Raw genomic sequence first — 21,873 nt, 5'->3', positions numbered from 1 at the left:
GGTAAAAAACCTTGAAGTCATCCCTGATTCCCTTCCTCTCCTCCCTCCCTACCTCCTCCTCCCCCCCATCCCCCTCCTTTTGGTACCGTGTGTATTTTCTACCCACCCCCCCAGCACCTCCTTATTTCTCTTCCCTGCTTTGTTTTTCTTCATCGTTTATCTGGTATACCACATTCTCTCTTTCTCTTTCATATTTATTTAAGCTCCATGAGGATCAGGGCTTTGTTTTGTGTCTCCAATACCTAGAATAGTGTCTGGCACACAGTAAGGGCAACCTTCAGTAATTATTTTTTGAATAAATAAATGATTATATTGTGAAAAGAAACAAAAAGGTATGAATTAAGGAGTATAGAGTTTCTCTTTTGTACAGCTAAAATCAAGCCAAAACTTCATTTTAAAAAATTACGTGGGGCTGGCCCAGTGGCGCAGTGGTTAAGTGCACACATTCCACTTTGGCGGCCCGGGGTTTGCCGGTTTGGATCCCGGGTGCGGACATGGCACCTCGTGGCAAGCCATGCTGTGGTAGGTGTCCCACGTATAAAGTAGAGGAAGATGGGCACGGATGTTAGCTCAGGGTCAGTCTTCCTCAGGAAAAAGAGGAGATTGGCAGCAGTTAGCCCAGGGCTAATCTTCCTAAAAAAAAAAAATTATGTCGCTTTGATTTTTCCTCCCTGTGGCTGTTACATGGAATTCATTTTTAGACAGGCTCATGCAGCTTCAGCTGTGAGATGTTTGCTTGGTGGCCTGTAATGATCTGCACATCTGTAGGTGTGAAGCTGCTGACAAAGAAAGGTCACCCCTAGAAATTCTGCCTGCAGTCCTGCTGCAGATCTGCCTGATTTGTTTTTGGGAGGTATTTGTGGAATCGTCAGAGATATATTGTTGGTGCTAGGGACCCAAACATACTGAGTATTGACATCCTGCAGTGTGTTAGTTCCATTACCCAAAACATGTATGGAGTTTCTTTTGTAATCCTAAAATTATAAGTATTCCAGAATGAGAAGCCGAATGATTACCTCTGTGGTAGATAATTGCACTTGCATTGCAATAACAGCCAGGTTTGTACCCGTCCTACACCCTGAGACATCTTTGTTTTTCAATAGTAGCTTTATTTGAGAGATAATTCACACACCATACAATTTACCCACTTAAGGTGGACAATTCATTGGTTTTTAAGATATATATAGACTTGTGCAGCCATCACCACAGTTTTAGAACAGTTGCATCACCTCAAAAAAGAAACCCCATACCCATTAGCAGCCGCTCAACTCCCCCAACCTCCAACCCCTAGTCCTAGGCAGCCACTAACCTACTTTCTGTCTCTGTAGATTTGCCTGTTCTGTACATTTCATGTAAATGGAATCACACAATATGTGGTCTTTTGCGACTGGCCTCTTTTTACTTAGCATAATATTTTCAAGGTTCATCTATATTGTGGTGGATTTTTGTAGTGGATTTTTGTAGTGGATTTTTTGAGGCAGATTAACCCTGAGGTAACATCTGCTGCCAATCCTCCTCTTTTTTGCTAAGGAAGACTGGCCCTGAGCTAACATCCATGCCCATCTTCCTCTGCTTCTTTATGTGGGACGCCTGCCACAGCATTGCTTGACAAGTGGTGTGTAGGTCTGCACCTGGGATCTGAACTGGCGAGCCCCAGGCCACCGAAGCGGAACATGCGAACTTAGCTGCTGGGCCACCAGGCCAGCCGCCTTCATTCCTTTTTTATTGTCAAATAATATTCCCTTGTGTAGATATGCTGCATGTTGTTTATACTTTCAAGTGTTGCCCATTTTCATTGTTCCCACTTTTAGGCTATTATGAGTAATGCTTCTGTGGACATTTGTGCACAAGTTTTTGTATGGATATGTGTTTTCATTTCTCTCAGGCATATACGTAGGCGTGGAATTGTTGGGTCATAGCATAACTCTGTGTTTAACCTTTTAAAGAACTGCCACCTGTTTTCCAAAGTGGTTGCACCATTTTACATCCTTGTTAGCAGAGTGTGAGGGCCTGAGAGATTTTTAAAAACTGCAGATATGTTCCTAAGAGTGCCTACCTCATAGAGTTGTCGTAGGGATTAAATGAGATAAAAAAATAAGGCACTTAAAACTGTTCCTGGCACTTAGGAAGCAGTCAATAAGTGTTGGCTGTTTTATTATTATAGACATAACGGGTGCTTCATGTATATAACAACTTCAGAATCAATGCAGTTTCCTTTTCTGTTGTGGTAAAATATATATATAACAAAATTTACCATCCTAACCATTTTGAAGTGTACAGTTCAGTGGTACTAAATATATTCATAAAGTCGTGCTGTCATTACCACTATCTATCTCCAAAACTTTTTATCTTGTAAAACTGAAGCAATAAACTCCCATTTCCTCTCCCCCCTGCCCCTGGCAACCATCGTTCTGCTTTGTCTCTTGATTTTGACCACTCTGCTTCTTATAAGTGGCATCATACAACATTTGTCTCTTTGTGATTGTCTTCTTTCACTTAGCATAATGCCCTCAAGTTTCATCCATGTTGTAGTGTCAGAAGTTCCTTCCTTTTTAAGGCTGAATAATATTCCATTGTATGTATATACTGCATTTTGTTTTTCCATTCGTCTGTCAGTGGACACTTGGGTTGCTTCTGTGTTTTAGCTATTGTGAATACTACTTCTAAGAACATGGGTATACAAATATCTTTTTGAGACTGCTTTCAATTCTTTTGGGTGTATATACAGAAGTGGAATTGCTGGATCATATAATAATCCTATTTTTTATTTTTTGAGGAACTGCCATACTGTTTTCCACAGGGACTGTTCTATTTTACATTCTCACCAACAATGCACAAGGTTTCTCATTTCTCCACATCTTCACCAACAGTTGTTATTTTCTGGGTTTTTTGATAGTAGCCATCCTTAATGGGTATGAGGTGCTACCTTGTAGTTTTGATTTGCATTTCCCTAATGAGTAGTGATGTTGAGCATCTTTTCATATGCTTATTGGCCATTTATATGTCTTCTTTGGAGAAATGTCTATTTAAGTCTTTTGCCCCTTTTTGAATTGGGTTGCTTGGTTTTTTGCTGTTGAGTTTCAGGAGTTTTCTATGCACTCCGGATTTAAATCCTGTATCAGATATGTGAGTTGCAAATATTTTCTCCCATTCTGTGGTTGCCTTTTTACTCTGTTGATAGTGTCTTTTGATGCCCAAAATTTTTTTAAGTCCAATTTGACTTTTTTTCTTTCGTTGCCTGTACCTTTGGTGTCATATACAAGAAATTATTGCCAAATCCGATGTCATTAAGCTTTTCAATGCAGTGTTTCTTAACATCAGAATGATCTGGCCAACTTTAAAAAACTACAGATGGCTCATCTTCCATCCTCAATTTTCTGATTCAGGTGGCTGGGATGGACCCAGGTATATGTGTTTAGAAAAAGTTTCCTAAGGGATTCGGTTGCTCGTTTCCTGTTGTGAATTGCTGCTTTAAAGACTTGACTCTGGGTGTCGACTTCAAGGAAGCTGTTCCTACACCCTTTCAGGCTGGTTTGATTACTCATCCTTTGTTCTCTCATAATGTGCTGCACACAATTTTGTCATTGTATTTACCTCATTATAATGTGTATTTACCTCATTATAATGTAATCTTTAAATCTGTCTCCTATTAACAGACTTTGGGTCACTTTGGATGGATGGGTGGATGGATGGATGGATGGATGGATAACTAGCTTCTTATCACTTAGGGCACATCTTAGATGTTACGTCTTCCAAGAAGCCTTTCCTAACTCTCTCCCCCACCTGCAGGCTGGATTAGATGCTTCTCCTGTGGGCTGCCTTTAGCAGCCTGTGCATGTCTCTTTCATTGCACTGTGCTGTACCATCAGTTCATATGTCTTGTTTGCCTCTTCAGTCAGAGGGAACCTGAGTGCAGAACTGTATCTTATTTATCTTTGACACCTAATGTCTATAAAGAACCTTATGTATGATAAACTCATCCTTTCTTTTGGCATGTACTTTATTTTTTAATCAGCTTTATTGAGATATAATTTACATAATAGGATTCACCAATTTTAATTGTACAGTTTAACAAGTTTTGACAGTCAGAGAGAATCAGGTAATTACCAGCACAATCATGATAGAGAACGTTTCTTTCACCCCCAAAACTTCTGTTGTGCCCCCTTGTAGTCAATTCCACCTCCTCACCTACTGTGTTTTCCCTCTATCTGCTTTTTGTTGCTATACTGACTTTTCTAGAATTATGTAGTTGGTTGCGTCTGGCTTCTCAGGATAATGCTTTTGAGGTTCATCTCCATTGTTGCCTGTGTCAGTAGTTTGTAGTGTTTTGTTGCTGAGTAGTATTGCATTTTATGGATATATCACATTGTTTATCCATTAACCAGTTGATGGACATTTGGGTTTTTTCCAGATTTAGGCTACTTTGAGTAAAACTGCCATGAACATTTGAGTACAAGTCTTTGTGTAGACATCTGTTTTCATTTTTTTGAGTAAATTTCTAGGAGTGGAATTGCAGGCCTGTATGGTAAGTGTACTTTTAACTTTGTAAGAAACTGCCAGATTTCCACAGTGACTGTACCATTTTACATTTCTACCAGCAGTTTATAAGAGTTCTAGTTGCTCTCCGTTTTCCCCATCACTTGGTGTTGTCAGTCTTTTTAATTTTAGCCATTCACATTGGTGTGCTGGGGAATCTCATTGTGATTTTAACAGACATTTTGCTAATAGCTAGTGTTCTTGAGCAGCTTTTTATGTGCTTATTTTTAGCCATTCATATATCTTATTTTTGGCCATGTGTGTGTTCAAATATTTTCCCCATTAAAAGAAATCAAATTGCTTATTTTTGAGATGTAATAGTTCTTTTATATATTCATTATACAAATCTCTTGTCAGATATTTTGCAAAATTTTTTTCCAAGCAATGGTTTTCGTTTTCACTTTCTTAACAGTCTCTTTTGAAGAGCAAAAATTTTTATTTTGATGAAATCCAATTATCAATTTTTACTTTTATGACTCATGTTTTTCATCACCTAAACCAAGATTACGGTGATTTTTCTCTTAAATTTTCTTCTTCAAATTTTATAGCTTAGCTCTTACATTTAGGCCTATGATCCACTTCAAGTTACTATTTTGTGTGTGTGATAATGGTCCAGGTTAATTTTTTGCATATGGATGTCCAGTCTTTAGCACCATGTTGAAAAGACTTTATCCCCCACTAAATTACCTGGCACCTTTAAAAATCGGTTGGCTGTGTGTGTTCTGATCTTATCTCTAGACATCCAATCTGTTAATCTTCCTGTATCCTTAGTCAATACTGCACTATGTTGATTCCCATGGCTTGATAGTAAGTTTTGAAAGTATGTAGTGCAGATAGTATAAATGCTCTTGTTTTTCTTTTTCGGAATTGTTTTGGCTATTCTATGTCCTTGGCTTTTGCGTATAAATTTGAAAATCAGCTTTTCAGTTTTTATCAAAAAGCCTGCTGGAAGGCCGGTTTGGTGGCCTAGTGGTTAAGTTTGGCATGCTCCGCTTTAGCAGCCCGTGTTCGGTTCCCGGGCATGGACCTACACCACTCGTTGGCGGCCATATTGTGGTGGCGATCCACAGACAAAATAGAGGAAGATTGGTACAGAAGTTAGCTCAAGGCTAATCTTCCTCAAGCAAAAAGAGGATGATTGGCAACAGATGTTAGTTCAGGGGAATCTTCCTCAGCAAAAAAAAAAAAGTGCCTGCTGGATTTTCATTAGGATTGCGTTGACTCTATAGATCAGTTGGGGAGAATCAACATCTTAACAATATTGAATATTTTGATTCATGAACAATGTAAATGTCTCCATTTTTTGAGTCTTTTTTTAAGCAGTATTTTATACTTCTTAGTATAGGAGTACATATTTGGTGCCTAAATATTTCAGATTTTTGATGTTATTACACATGGTATTTTTAAACAATTTAATTTCCAACAGTCTGATAGTATATAAAAATTGCCATAAAACTATATATGCTATATATACTTATAGTATAAATTATTATATATAAATTAACCATACATATATAACCATATATATGTATATTGATCTTGACTCACCTTGTTAAACTCTCTTAACAGTACTAGTTGCATTTTTTGTAGACTCCTTAGAAATTTTTACATAAATGATAATGTTGTCTATAAATCAAGTCAGTTTTATTTCTTCCTTCCCAATCTGTATGCCTTACTTCATTTTTTCTTGCCTTATTTCACTGAATGAGCTGTAGGACAATGATGAATAGAAGTGGTAAAAGTGGACATCCTTTCCTTGTTCCTGATCTTAGAGGGAAAGCATTCATTTTTCTTCATTAAAGTGTAATGTTAGTAGGTTTTTCTTGGATGCCCTTTATCAGGTTGAGGAAGTTCCCTGATATTTACTGATTTTTAAAAACTCATGAGTGTTGAATTTTTTTAAATGCTTTTCTGAACCTGTTGAATTGATTGTATGGCTTTTCCTTTTTAGTCTGTGAAGGTGGTGAATTACATTGGTTATTTTTGAATATTAAAGCAACCTTGTGTTCCTGAAATAATTGCCACTTGGTAATTTTTACATATTGCTGCTTTTGATTTCTAAAAATTTGACAAGGATTTGTGCATCTATGTTCATGGGGATTATGCTTTTCTTTTCTTATAATGTCTTTGGTTTTGTTATGCAGGTGATGCTGACCTTATAAAGTGGCTTGGAAAGTGTTCCCTCTTCTGGTTTCTGGAAGAGTTTGTCTGTATTATATATAGGTTTACTATAGGTTGTTATTTCTTCCTTAAATGATTGATGGAATCACCAGTGAAGCCATCTGAGCCTAGAGCTTTCTTTGTGGGGACATTTTTAGTTACATTTTCAATTTCTTTAAAAGATATATAGGACTAGTCAGATTATTTATTTCATCTTAGATGAGTTTAATAGCTTGTGTCTTTTGAGGAATTTGTCCACTTCACCTAAGTTTCAAATTTATTGGCATAAAGTTGTTTATAATATTCCCTTATTACCCTTTTCATGTCTTTAGGATCTGTTTTTCTGATTTAGGTAATTTGTGTTTTCTCTTTGGTTTCTGATTAGATTAGCTAGAGGTTAATCAGTTTTATTCATATTTTCAGGGAAAAATTTTTGGTTTCAGTGACTTTTCTGATTCTTTTTTTTTGGTTTTCTCTTTCATTGATTTGTGCTCTTATATTTATTATTTCTTTTCCTCTGTTTACTTTGTGCTTAATTTACTATATTTTTTATAGTTTCTTAATGTGGAAATTAAACCACTGATTTGCCACTTCTATTCTAATAAGCATTTCATGCTAAAAAAATTTTTTTAAGCATCATTTTAGTTGTTTTCCACAAATTTTAATTGCTTGTATTATTTTTATTCCAAAATACTTTGTAATTATTTCCTTTATGATTTCTTCTTTGATTCATGGGTTATTTGGAAGTGTGTAGATTAATATCCAGATATATGAGGATTTTACTGATATTTTTCAGTTAATGATTTCCAGTGTAATAACTGTGTTGTAGGAGTACATATTTTGTACAATTTCAGGCCTCTTAAATTTATTTTTATTCGTTTTATGGCCCAGAATATGGTGTATCTTGGTGAATGCTGTGTGTGCAGTTGAGAAGAATGAATGTTGTGCTGTTGATGGTGGAGAGTTTTATAAGTGTCAGTTAGGTCGAGTGGGATGAAGTGTTGTTTAGGTTTCCTCTACCCGTGCTGATTTTGTTTCTACTTATTCTATAATTACCGAGAGAGTAGTGTTAAATCTTTGACTGTCATTCTTGGTTTACTTGTTTCTTCTTTTGGCCCTATAAGGTTTGCTACATGTGTTTTGAAGTTCTATTATTAATTATGTACACATTTAAGATTGCTAGATTTTCTTGTTGAATTGATTCTTTTAACATCCTGAAATGTCATACTTTACACCTGATAATACTCATTGTTTGGAAATCTACCTTACCTGATAGGAATATATAGCAACTTCAGCTTTCTTTTGCTTGGTGTTAGCGTGGTATATCTTTTTCCATCCATTTACTTTTCATCTTTCTGTGTCTTTGTGTTTAAAGTGGGTTTTTTAAGGCAGCGTATAGTTGGATCTTGCGCAGCAATCCAGTCTATTTCTGTCTTCTAATTGGAGTTTTTATATACATATACATTTTTAAGGGAAAATGGACAAAGGACTACACTCTGTGGCCCCTGCTTGAATTCTTTCCTGCGGGTGCCCAAGGACCCACCTTCTCAGGCTCCAGGTGCCGTAAGGGCTGTTCTCGCTCTAAGCAAATAGACGGGTCTCACTGTAGGGATGTTTTGCCCGCTGCGATAAAATTTTACCCAAATCTATAACAAGTGGGATTAATGATTAACTATCCTTAGGGAGCCCCTCCAGAAGCATCTCATCTTGCATTGTGATTGTACAGGACTATTGTTCATAAGATAGCATACAGTTTAAAATAGTCCGTAAACAATCTGCAGGCTTGGAAATGGTCTCCTGTTGTTAAATCACATTGAATGAAAGTGATTTGAGTTGTTGGAAAAAATGTTCATAGCAGAGGGAAGTGTAAGTCCTTTTAAAAAAACTTAAAAAAATTTGCCATGTTACAAAAGTAATACATAGGTATTGCTCAAAATTTAAATGCCCATAAGCAAAAAGAAGCAAATAAAAAATACTCTCTAGTTCTACACCCTGAACAAAAACCATTGTTATTACTCTGAAATATAGCCTTCCAGTATTTTTTAAACATTAATATAATTTTTAAAGTCATATTATGATACTTCTTTGTAACCTTTTGTCCGCTTACTTTCTCGTGAATATTTTTCTATGATCATGTTCGTACCCATCTATATCAGCCTTTTTAATGACTGCATGTTTCAATTTATAGTGTATAATACCAATTTCTTTTCTTTTTTTTCTGTTAATAGCAATCCAGTATACAGTATTTCTTTAGGATACGTTTGTAGAAATTCAACTGCTGGGTAAAAGAACGTGCAGGGGCCGGCCCCGTGGCTGAGTGGTTGGGTTCGTGTGTTCTGCTTTGGCGGGCCGGGGTTTCGCCGGTTCAAATCCTGGGCACAGACATGGCACCACTCATTGGGCCATCCTGGGGCGGCGTCCCACGTACCACAACTAGAAGGACTCACAGTTAAAAATACACAACTGTGTACTGGGGGGCTTTGGGGAGAAAAAGGAAAAATAAATCTTAAAAAAAAAGATTTTATGTTTTCATCATATGATCCTAGCATTTCATTCATGAGAGGCAGTCTTCTTAGACTTACACTCTGGTTCTTGGACAGACCCAAGCAGGTGCTCCTGTGCTGTCATCGTACAGGACAGGAAAGCTCTGTGAAGGATAGGGCATCCGTGTAACGTGGGAGCTGAACTTCAAGGGACTGTTGGCGTTTTGTGCCTGAGTATTAAGATTTCAGTCCTCTCGGAGGCATCTTGAATTATATCACCTGGAGGACTTAGGCATTCAGCTATACAAAATATTATGCTATATGGTTATATGCCACTGTATCACTACGGCAGGGGTCCCTTCTGCTTTTAGGATTCCCTCTACTAGAGTTGTCAGGCAGTTTTCTAATTTACAATCTTTCTCTATTAAAATCCCTTTAGAGTGCCAGATTATGCCGTGGTTGGCAATTCTGAGTTCCTGAAAATGACTGAGTCACTGCAGCTGGTCTTATTCTGATGCGTGGAGAGCTAATGGCTCAAAACACGAAGTCTTCTCCCCTCCCATTGCCTGAGCCAGGCCTCCATATGTTCTAATTGACTTAGTCAGTGTGTCTGTCTTATTGCATCTGAAAGCGTACAGGGTAAATTTAGCTTTATGGCTTTAAGAAGGAAATATTCTCAGAAACATTTTCCAAGGTATAAGTGTTTTTGGGTTTTATATGTGAGCATTGAGGTTGAAGATTAAAGTCACCTGTCCCTGAACTGAGACCTACTACTCTGAACTCTGTCGTAGTTATGATAGGATGAGATAACAGTCTTTCTCTCTGATTCTTTAGTTTCAAAGCTTTGGTTTAATGATTATTTAAACTTGGGCAGTCATACATAGGATTAAGTAGGTAAATGTTTGTATGCTCAGATAACTTCAATGAAGTGTTAACCGCTCAGAGATACTGCCTACCTCCAGGATCTAGCCCTTCACTGTACAGGAAGGTTAAACAGTTTTATTTGGAGCATTCGTGGGAGAGCTGTGCCTTTTGATTTTTTTTTTTAAAGCCAAGTTGAACAAAGACAGTTTCTGTACTTTCTTTGATTTTTTTTTTAAAAGATAGAAAAAAATGTTATTTTAAAAATCTGGCTCTGCGTTTCCAGTTCCAGGCAGAACGGAGTCAGCACATTTCTTCCTGTCTCTCCTATTGAATGCAACTATAAAACCTGGACAGAATGCATGAAGCAGCTATTTGAGGACTGTGAAAAGCAAATAATGGCAGGTGAATTGAGAAAGACCAGAATTCAAAGTGCCACTGAAGTAGTATTGAGTTTACCATTTTCTTTCTCTGATCCTCCTGCCATTTGGCCCCAGAGGAAGTTACAGCTGTAGAAGTACAGAGTGTAGGCTGGGAGAGAGAAGAAGGAGCCCCAGGAAGCCTGAAAGTATCAGGGAGATCTCAGAGAAGGAAGGACTCGGGAAAGCAACTCCATATAGTTAGCTGTGAACTCCTGGGCTCACCCCTGAGCTGTGTATGTCTGGGTCTCATCCTGCTTAGCGTATAAGTGGCTTTGAGAACCGAACTAACAAATAGACCAGGACCCAGGTTTCAGACTGTCCACTGTGTGGTGCATGCAGGGCCCCAATCTGAATAGCACTGCAAAAGTTTTGAAAAGTAAAACAAAATTAACATTCTCCAGAAGATTTAAATAAGACCATAGTCTTACAGCATAATCTTTAAAATGTTCATGGTATAATCCAAAATTATTCCACATGTAAAACCCAGGAAAATCTCAAGTAGCACGGGAAGAGACAGTGAACAGATGCCAAGGCTGGAATGACACAGATGTTGGGATTATCTGACGAAGACCCTAAAGCAGCTATTATACAAATGTTCCAACAAGCTGACTCAAACTCTTAGGAAACAAATGGAAAAGTGAGATTCAGTGAAGAAATAGATGATATAAAGAAGAACCAATATAATAACCAAAGTGGAAAACTCACTGGACGGCCTCAATAGCAGAATGGAGATGACAGAGGGAATAATCAGTGAAAGTGAAGATAAGTTGATAGAAGTTATGCAATCTGAATAACAGAGATAAAAAAGATTGAGGAAGAAAAATAAACACAATTTCTGAGACCTGTGGGACAAGAACAAAGCTTTCACATTCACATCGTTGGAGTCCCAGCAGGAGAGGAGAAAGAATGTGGTGATGAAAATAATAATGGCTGAAAAATTTCTAAGTTTGGCAAAAGGTATGAACAGATTCAAGAAGTCCAGTAAACCCAAGAAAGACAAGTCCAAAGAAATCTACACCCAGACAGATAATAATCAAACTTCTGAAAACTAAAGACAAAGCAAATACTTGGAAACAGCCAGAGAAAAACAACACACTAGCTGTAGAGGAAACAATGATTCAAATGACTGTAGATTTTACCTTGGAGACTATGGAGGCCTTAAGTGGTACGGCATTTTAAAAGTGCTGAAAGAAAAGAAATCAACCCAGAATTCTGTATCAAGCAAAAGTAGGCTTCATAAGGGAAGGTGAAACAAAGGCATTCTCAGATGAAGAAAAAGTCCTTTGCAAGTCTTTACCCAGAAGGAAAATGATACCAGAAGGAATATTGGACCATCAGGAATGAAGGAAGAGCAACAAAAATAGTAGATATCTGGGTAAATATAATAGACTCTTCTCTTCTTGAGTTCTTGAAAATATATTTGATGACTGAAGGCAAGAATTATAACATTGTGATGGAGTTTTCAGTGTATGCAGGTGTAATATTTAAGGCTGCTGTAACTTAAAAGGGGAAGGGGTAAAGGGATCTATATGATGGTAAGGTTTCAACATTCCACTTGAAATGGTCAAGTTTTGCTTCTAGATAGACTCTGAAAAGATAAATATTTATATTGTAATCCCTAGTGCAATCAGTAAAGTAACTATACAAAGAGATATAGTAAAAAATACAAATTAAAATGGGATACTAGAAAATGTTTAAATAATACAAAAGAAGGCTGGAATGAGGAAAAAGAGCAATGAAAAACGGAACAAACAGAAAACAAAACGGTAAAAAATTTGAACTTAATAATTATATTAAATATAATCTAAAAAAACTCAGTCAAAATACAGAGATTATCACTAAATTAAAAAAATAACCCAACCATATGCTATGTGTGAGAAACTGACTTCAAAAATAATAATATAGAGGGGCTGGCCCCATAGTGTAGTGGTTAAGTCTGGCGTACTCTGCTTTGGCGGCCTGGGTTTGCAGGTTCTGATCCCAGGCGTGGACCTACACCACTTGTCAAGCCATGCTGTGGCAGTGACCCACATACAAAATAGAGGAAGATTACCACACATGTTACCTCAGGACTGATCTTCCTCAAGCAAAAAAAAAGGAAGATTGGTAACACATGTTAGCTCAGAGTGAATCTTCCTCACCAAAATAATAATTAATAATAATAATAAAAGAATGGTTAAATACCCTGGGTATTTACTCCAAAGAAATGAAAACTTATTCCCTCACAGTAACCTGTATGGGAATATTTATTGCATCTCTATTTATAATCACTAAAAAGTGGAAACAATGCTTTGCGGTACATCCATAATACAGTGAAATACTACTCACTAATAAAAAGGAATAAACTGATACATGCAGCAACTTGGATGAGTCTCAGAGGCATTATAGTGAGTGAAAGAATCCAGTCTATGTAATTGCATTTCCGTGACGGTATTGAAAGTATAAAACTGGAGATAGAAAACAGATTGTGGTTGCCAGGAGATGGGGATGAGGAGAGAATGTGACTAAGGGACAGCACACGGAATGTTTTTGGGGTGATGGAACTGTTCTGTATCTTGATGGTGGCAGTGGCTACATGTGCTGCAATTCATAGAATTGTACACTAAAGAAAGGTCAGTTTTACTATATGATAATTAAAAATTTTAAAAGCTGACTCTGGTTTGGGTGCTTTGGCTCAGGGACAAGGTAGAATTCCTTCTCTGGAGATAACTCTTGTGGGAGGGGGTGGTCCCTTTAAAGTATGAGCTCTGTTATGGAGTTGAGACCCCACTAGGTGTAGCCCAGATGCCCCAAAATGTTTAGATGAACGTAGTTAAGAAAGGAGTTGGAACGTGGCCTAGGAACAGGACCTTTCAGACACAGAAGCACAGAAAATGAGGGGGAGAGAGCCTCGTCCTGTTGTGGGAGGCCGGGGGACACCAGGAGGAATGTGGGCGCTGGGCAATTCTCTTTGTTGGGATCTGCAGGGGAACTTGGGTTATATTGTGTTATGAGTGGTTTGCTGAGATAAAAAGTTTATTTTTATCACCCCAAACCTTCATTAAAAGTCTGCTGCACCCCTCAGACTGGGTTGACAGCACTTGGGAGAAAAACTGCCAGTGGGGAGAGCAGAGTATGGCAGCAGGAGGCGAGATGAGAACTAGAGTTGAGAGTTCAATGGGAAACTGAAGTGAGGGTCGGGGTGCACATGAGGACTTAGAATCCACAGTACGGCAGGGTGAAGCACTGGCTTTCCCACAGTGTGCTCTGTCTTTTGTTGTCTAGTATTAAAGAAAAGTGTACTCTCAGAGTAGACAATTTAGGGACGCTCACAAAGAAGACAGCTAAGTGATGAAAGTTTAAATCCCTTTTATCATAGCAACCACTGACATTTAATTTCTTTTACTATAGTTTTATTGTTAAAAATTTAGTACCAAATATTGATGACTAACTTTGTACGTTCTGTATACTTTCCATCCAACTGCTCATGTTGTTAACGGCAAACTAGTGGATATATTTCTCATTTGAATAGACAGTAAGAGTCAATTTCCCGTTGTCCATAACTAGACTATTCACTTTATAGTTAGTTTCACCAATTTAAAATCTGCCCTAGTTCTTTTCTATGAAGGAAGACATTTAGCCAAGTGGGTATAATGGGCTTTGAAGTCAGAGAGACCTGGGCTCCAGTCCTAGCTCCACCACTCACTCAGTGTGAACCTTGGCCAAATTACCTACTTTTTATGAGCTGGGGCTTAGTTTGGAGCCTTTGCCTCACAGGCCTGTTGCAAGGATGAAGGGAGGAAGAAAGTATCAGCATCGTCCGTCTGCCCACTAGGCTCTTATCATCCTTCTCTGTTACCACCCTTTGATGGTATAATGCCCAATTTACTACTAACTTGAAAATATATTAAAAAATTGTGATGGGCTCAAACGCCAAGTAGAAGTAATCATAATAACGGAAGTCCATTGACCTGCTGCCTTGCTCGAAGCAGCATTGCACGCTTGCCACAGTTCTGCCCTATTACCTTGGCTTATTCAGAGTTGATAACATTGCTAAAGACTTCTAAAGACTTTAAAGTGTTGCCATGAGAGGATCAGAGAGAAAATATACTTTTATCCTCAAAAAATGCCAACTATATCTTCAGTGTGTTTAATTATTTTAACGTGTGGGTTGAGGTTCTGCCATGATCTGCAAAATACAGCGTGTAGTCTTGACAGAATGAATCAGAAGAGACTGCATGTGGAAACGTGCACTAGCCTGAATGTTCCCAGCTGGGGCAGGGGTGTATTCAGTGAGGTGTGAATGAAGCATTCATTGGCACGTTCGCCCGACTTAGGGAGCAGATTCTAGAAGAGGGGTCATAATTTCACTCTAATACATCTCCAGTCTGAATCAGATGAGCTCGGTTTTCTGACTAGAAGAAATAAAATAAATTGGATTTGGTACAACCAGTGGTTTAATTCTCAAATCTTTGCTTTACTGAACAGTACTCCTGCTTTGGGGCTGCAGGTTTTGTTGTGGCAATGATAGTTTGGTGTCTGTTTTGGTGGCTGATATGTGAGGGGACAGGAATTGGTTTGCTTAGGGCTTGACCAGACTGGGAGTAAATGGTACTTGGAATCAAGATGTGCCCTTTTTTATTTTTAAAGATTCTCCCTGAGCTAACATCTGTTGCCAATCTTCCTCCCTCTCTCTCTCTCTTTTTTTCACTCCCCAAAGTCCCAGTGTGTAGTTGTGTATTCTAGTTGTAAGTCCTTCTAGTTCTTCTATGTGAGCCGCCACCACAGCATGGCCATTGACAGATGAGTGGTGTGGTTCTGCAACTTGGAAATGAACCTGGACTGCCGAAGTGGAGTGCACCGAACTTTAACCATTAGACCATCAGGGCTTGCTCTAGATGTGCCCTTTAGAGGCTACTCAGCTGTGGTAAACGAGATCAAGAGAGAGGCTATTGACAGACTTTGAGGCAAGGAAATAGGTGGCAGATCAGATGGAGAGTGTCCTGTCTGACTGTGGAGAAAGTTATTGGTGTCATGTTAGGCTGGATGCTGACATCTACACAGGAAAGGTTAATGACTGGCATAGGTCAGGTACTGGGGGGCAGGCCTCAGCCATGGCTGAGGGCTCCGCCCAGGTCCCCAGGCCTGGGAGAACATCTCAGCTGCCCAAGTCCTGGAACTGTGGTACAAGGGGGAAATTTGGTCAGAGGAATAGAGTCTGAATCACCTGAGCTACTTTGGTAGGAGTTTTATGTTTTTCCACGGTAAAGAAAGGATGTTCTCAGTGCATGGGGTGAGGCTGAGTTGTGAGGTGGGGCCGAGGAGCAATAGCGGTTAAAGGAGATGGGTGATGGGAACAACCAGAGTTACAGCTTCTTTCAGGAGGTTTCTCTGACGTGAGCATATTTTCAGCTGCCTAATTTAAAAAAAGAATTTTTGTTTTCAAATAATTTATTTACGCAAACTGTGTTTAGGTCAGATAGCAGCTCCCTGCCTCACCTGTCCGCAGCCTTGAGTCTCACTCACAGAAGCCATCCCTTTCAACTCTCTTAGCTCTTTCTTTTGGTATTTACCTTTATATTTCTTTCTTTTTTTTTTTTGAGGAAGATTAGCCCTGAGCTAACTGCTGCCAATCCTCCTCTTTTTCCTGAGGAAGGCTGGCCCTGAGCTAACGTCTGTGCCCGTCTTCCTCTACTTTATATGTGGGACGCCTGCCACAGCATGGCGTGCCAAGCGGTGCCATGTCTGCACCCAGAATCCGAACTGGAGAACCCTGGGCCACCGAAGCGGAACGTGCACACTTAACCGCTGCGCCACCGGGCCGGCCCCCTACCTTTATATTTCTAAATAACATGCTTATAATGCTATTTCTTGATTTTTTTTCAATGTTGTACATAATCTAGAAAGTTCCCACTGGGGAAGATCAGCATTCTCTTATGTTCTCCACCCATCCTTTCCTCTTCCTTACCCCTAGACACGCATCCTTTCCCAGATAGTTGATTTTTTAAATCAATTTTGACAGTTAAATTTTTAACTATGTAAATTATATTTATTTGGTTATTGTTACTTTGTGTACCATGGCTACTTTTATTTCCTGTAAAGCACATAGAGTTTCCTGGAGTTATTTCATTTTTTTTCTTTTGCGTAGTAACCTCTATGTTCTCTTGACAGAACTGTAAAACTCCTACTAAGCTAAAGCTCATCAGATTGTATTTCATTTTTCACCTAGGAGACATCCCTCCCACTTTGCTTCATAGGCCTGCTACATAGCTGTCCTGGAAATATTCTTCAGCTCTTCCATGAAAGATTCCCATTTCCTGGATCCTGAATCTTTCTTTGTTTTGGAGGCATGATCTTATGGTAACTTTCTGAGAAAGGCAGTATGGGAGGTAAAATATTTTGAGAACCTTACATGCCTGAAGATTGTTCTCTTTTCCTCTTTCCTCATATTTGATTTATAGTTGGCTGGGTATAGAATTCTTCATTGGAAGTCATGTTCCTTCAGAATTGTGAAGGCATTGCCCCATTGTCTTCTAGTTTTCAGTATTGCATCTGAGAAATTGGATGCCGTTCTGATGCCCATTCTATTGTATATAAATTGTTTTCCTTTCTAGAAACTTTGAGAGTCTTTTTTGGTGTTCTGAAATTTCAAGATGAAGAAGTGCTCCTGAAGGAGGTCTTTTGTCAGCCATCATTCTGAGCCCTTCATAGGTCCTCTCTCTTTTCTCTTTCTTATTGAAGCGTAGTTAACGATAGGTCCTTCTCAGGTGAAACTGTGCAGATCTCTGCACCATCTCTTTCTTCAGGGTTTATTTTCTTCTGTTTGTTTTGCTCTATGTCTTTCATGTTAAACTTCTCCCCACATATATGATGAACCCTGCCTAACTTTTTTCTTTGTAAGAGTGAGGTACTAGGATGTGAGTGGAGCTGTGTGTGGGTAATTTGTTAACTGGTGGGAAGCTGAACATTTCAACAGGGGACCCACAAATGTCAGTATCTGTGGGTCTTTTCTTTTGGGCCGGTTTTCTCAGATAAATCCTCCTATCTCTTGGCTAGATGTCTATGAGACTGTATTCTGGAACTGAGGGGAAGAAAGGTTTCTGGATGTGGGAGTGGGAGGTTTGTGGGGAGGGCTCTCATTGTTCCCAGGCAGAATTTCACTCAGGCCCACTGTTTAGTAACATGCCTCATTCCCACTCACATTTGGACCTCTCTGGCTTAGTAGCATGCCTCATTCCCACTCACATTTGGACCTCTCTGGCTTAGTAGCATGACTTATTCCCACTCACATTTGGACCTCCCTTGGTTAGTAGCATGCCTCATTCCCACTCACATTTGGACCTCTCTGGCTTAGTAGCATGCCTCATTCCCACTCACATTTGGACCTCCCTTGGTTAGTAGCATGCCTCATTCCCACTCACATTTGGACCTCTCTGGCTTAGTAGCATGCCTCATTCCCACTCACATTTGGACCTCCCTTGGTTAGTAGCATGCCTCATTCCCACTCGCATTTGGACCTCTCTGGCTTAGTAACATGCCTCATTCCCACTCACATTTGGACCTCCCTGGCTTAGTAACATGCCTCATTCCCACTCACATTTGGACCTCCCTGGCTCAGTGTCTCCAAATAGTAAACCTTCTGGCTTCTCCTTGGAGAGAAGGCACATGAGGGAACATCTGGGATATGTGTGCTGCTGCAGGTGTGTGTGTTACCCAGTGTAGCTGGGCTCTATATTGATAACTTTGAGAAACATGCAAAATTTATGATCTCTATAAATGTACAGATTTAGTGGTTTTCTTTGAAAAACAAAACTGCCCAGGAAGATAATTCTGTGTAATTCCTGTCTCTTGGTATACATTTTCCTCCTCTGGTTTGGTCTCTTTCAGAGCAAATTGGAGCTTTGGCAGATCAGCACATTGTCCATGTGGCATGTGGCGAGTCCCACAATCTGGCCCTCAGTGACCGGGGCCAGCTGTTTTCTTGGGGTGCAGGGAGCGATGGTCAACTAGGACTCATGACTACTGAGGACTCGGTGGCAGTGCCCAGGTAAGAATTTCACAGACAGGAATCTGAGTTCTCAAATGTCAGTTGTGGTAAACACTATTTCCTGCTGTTGCTTTGTTAGACTCTTTGTTTTTGGTTCTGCTTTCTTCATTTAATTGCTGTTTCTTTTGTGCCACTGCTGTGCCTTATACTCTTATAGCACTTGTCACAAAAATTGTAATTATTTACAGAAGTGAGTTTATCTCCAGTTAAAAATGAGTTGGTTAAGCACTGTACTTTATTTATTCTAATAGCCTAGTTGCTACCAGAGTGCCTGGAACTTGATAAATGTTTGAATAAAGAAAGTGTCTTTTTACATGCTGAACTTATTAACCTTTAACTGAAAATTGCAAGTATAAATCAGTTACTCAATTAAGGACTTTAAACTAGACTCTCACAAGGCTAACCTGTTACCTATAATAGGTCAAATTACCTTAAGCATTATGAACAGCTGAAATAACCAATATACATACATTCTTTAACACAAAAAGACTAATACAGTGCTTTTGAGTCTCTTAAATATTTATTTAATTCTGCTTCACCATTAGAAACTAGCATCCAACATATTGAAGTTACTTTCAGGCGGACTTTTTAGGGGTTGAGTCTCAGTTTGTTGAGGGTTTTTAATGATCAAAGAGGCCACCAGTGAGGCCAGTCTGGTGGCACAGTGGTTAAGTTCACACGTTGCGCTTTGGTGGCCCCGGGGTTCACCGGTTCGGATCCTGGGTGTGGACCTGCTCACCGCTTGTCAAGCCATGCTGTGGTAGGCATCCCACCTATAAAGTAGAGGAAGATGGGCATGGATGTTAGCTCAGGGCCAGTCTTCCTCAGCAAAAAGAGGAGGATTGGCAGCAGATATTAACTCAGGGCTAATCTTCCTCAAAAAAAAAAAAGGTCACCAGCTTATTTCCTTTGTTTGATTCCTGTACCTTTGTACTACCAATGTACAGCATACCCCTATTGTATACTTGTCAGATTCTTTGTAGTTGTTTATTTAATGGCTATTTTTAATAGAAAGCTGGGAGCTCTCAGTGGCAGGAGACCTGGATTATTCATTTTAGCAACACCATTGCTAAGGGTGCCCAGCATGTACATTGCTTAGTTCACGTCTGTTTAATAAGTGGCTTCTCCTCCCTTGCCCAATTATTGTCCCTTTTAAAGGACAATATATTCTTCTTTGTCTTCCTTTTTGCCCTCCTTATATTTTTGTCTCTTTAATCAAAAGCTCTTTTAAGGAAAAGAGGAACATGGAGGTAAGAGTGATTTGACTCACTTCCTGATTTAGAATAAGTAATGCCTCGGATTCATTTCTTCCAAAAATTAATTTAATTTTAGGGGAAGGGGGAGAGTGGCAATGAGAAAAAAGGAGTGCTATATTTTAATGAAATTGTGTGTAATATTAGGGAAAAGATTTATAGCATTAACGACAAAAGTATTTCATTTGTTGATGACCAAGGCCTGAAGTAAAGATTTTTAATGGTATTTCATTTCTAAAAATGAAGTGATCTGTGTTATAGTAGCAATTTAATTTTCTGGTCATGTCTAAATTATGGATGACTTCCGAGGCTTTGGTTTGTGTCTAATTTTATATTATAGCTTAATTGAAATAAATTTGTTAACTCATACCTCAGTACTGTGGAAAGTAATGTAGCTTTGAGGTCAGACAGCCTCAGGTTCTAATACTGGCTCTGTTACTTATTAGGTGAGTGACCTTGGGAAAATTGTTTAACTTCTCTAAGCCTTGGTTTCCTGACTTGAAAATGGAAGTGCATATTGTGCACCTTTGAAGTCAGTGGGAGAACAGAGTGAGATGAACAGGTGAAACACAGTCTATGCTTGCTCTGTGTGTACCCCACTCTCCACTTCAAGGCTATCATTTCCCTGTTACTTATCTTTCTCCTTTTGACCTACTTCTTCAACTGTGATTGTTAAGGTTATGACAAGGGTAATGGTGGCCCATAAAGGGAGAATTATGGGAAATTTGAGTGGAAACTGACCAGGAAAAAGGGCTGTTCCTGCATAACATTTCTGGAACATTGGTCCCCTAGGCAGTAGTGTATTTTCCAATTTTAAATACTAGTGGGCTTCTACAGACTATTGATACATGCAGCAACTTGGATGAATGTCCAGGAAATTATTCTGAGGGGAAAAAAAGCCAATCCCAAAAGGTTACCTACTGTATGATTTCATTTATATAGTATTCTTGAAATGACAAAATTTTAGAGTCGGAGGATAGATTAGTGGTCATTAGGGGCCAATGACGGAGGAGGCAGGAGTGGTTATGAAAGCACAACACGAGGATGACTCCTGGTGTTGGGACCCTTCAGTATCCTGACTATGGTGGTCGATACGTGAACCTAGACAGATGGTACAATTAATACACAGAAATGAGTACAAATAAAACTGGGGAAATATGAGTAAGATTGGTAGATTGTATTAGTGTCAGTATCCTAGTTATATCATACCACAGTTTTGCAAAATGTCACCATTGGGGGAAACTGGGCAAGTGTACAAGGGATCTCTCTATTATTTCTTACAGCTGCCTGTGAATATACAATTATCGCAATAAGAAATAGTTGGGTGCTATGTGGTACTAATTGATATGTGAACTCCATTTTAACTTGTTCATAATGAGAAAACAAAGCATTAATACAAGCAGTATCTGCCAATCTCTCTAAGTAACCCCCCTGCCCCCGCCCTGTCTGTCTCCTGAGATACCCCTCTCCGGAGGGCCAGTCTGTCTGACGCCTTTGTTCCCATGGCATACACTTAATGTGTATGGAACCTGGCAACTTAAGAACTCTTCAGATAGAGAGCAGGAGGTACTCCCAGGCAGCTGCCCACCTCTGTTGGGCAGTGCCAGGCACTTCACATGGATTTTTTTCATTACTTTTCACCACAACCCTATGAAATATGTACTGTTCTTTGTCTTTCACAGGAGCAAGCAGAGGCGCGGGATTTGAAAAGTAGTCATTCGATTTTCCTCTTTACCGTCCAGGGGAATCAGAGTTTTGGAAGCATTGCCCTTATTTTTTTAAAAAATTGTGATAAAATAACACATAGCATTTACTATCTTAACCATTTTTACGTGCACAATTCATTAATGTTGTATATTCATATTGTTATATAACCAATCTCCAGAACTTTTTTATCTTGCAAAAATTAATCTCTGTACCCATTGAACAACAACTCCTCATTTCTCCTCTTCCCAGCCCTTGGCAACCACCATTTTAGTTTCTGTTTCTATGAATTTGACTACACAAGGTACCTCATATAAGTGGAATCATCCAGTATTCATCCTTTTGTGACTGGATTATTTTACTTAGCACATGTCCTCAAGTTTCATTCATGTTGTAGCATGTGTCAGAATTTCCTTTCTTTTTAGGGT

The 21,873-nt window shown here is 39.1% G+C and overlaps 1 protein-coding gene across 5 annotated transcripts in view; it reads left to right on the top strand.

The window, feature by feature from the left end:
• Positions 1–21,873, top strand: part of HERC3 (HECT and RLD domain containing E3 ubiquitin protein ligase 3) — a 100,524-nt gene that overhangs the window by 25,735 nt on the left and 52,916 nt on the right. For 4 of the 5 annotated variants that reach the window (XM_044766318.2, XM_070505373.1, XM_044766313.2 and 1 more), the window contains one exon: positions 18,329–18,488. In XM_044766318.2, coding sequence (XP_044622253.1) covers positions 18,457–18,488 — 32 coding nt within the window. In that variant the 5' untranslated portion in view covers positions 18,329–18,456. Of the gene's footprint in view, positions 1–18,328; positions 18,489–20,187; positions 20,304–21,873 lie in introns of those variants that run through there. The other variant, XM_070505374.1, reaches the window with a different exon arrangement.

This window comes from Equus asinus, chromosome 3 (assembly GCF_041296235.1).
Source record: "Equus asinus isolate D_3611 breed Donkey chromosome 3, EquAss-T2T_v2, whole genome shotgun sequence".
Classification (NCBI taxonomy): Eukaryota; Metazoa; Chordata; class Mammalia; order Perissodactyla; family Equidae; genus Equus; species Equus asinus.
The sequence above is the reverse complement of the archived record's forward strand: the minus strand, read 5'-3'. Positions and strand labels throughout refer to the sequence as shown.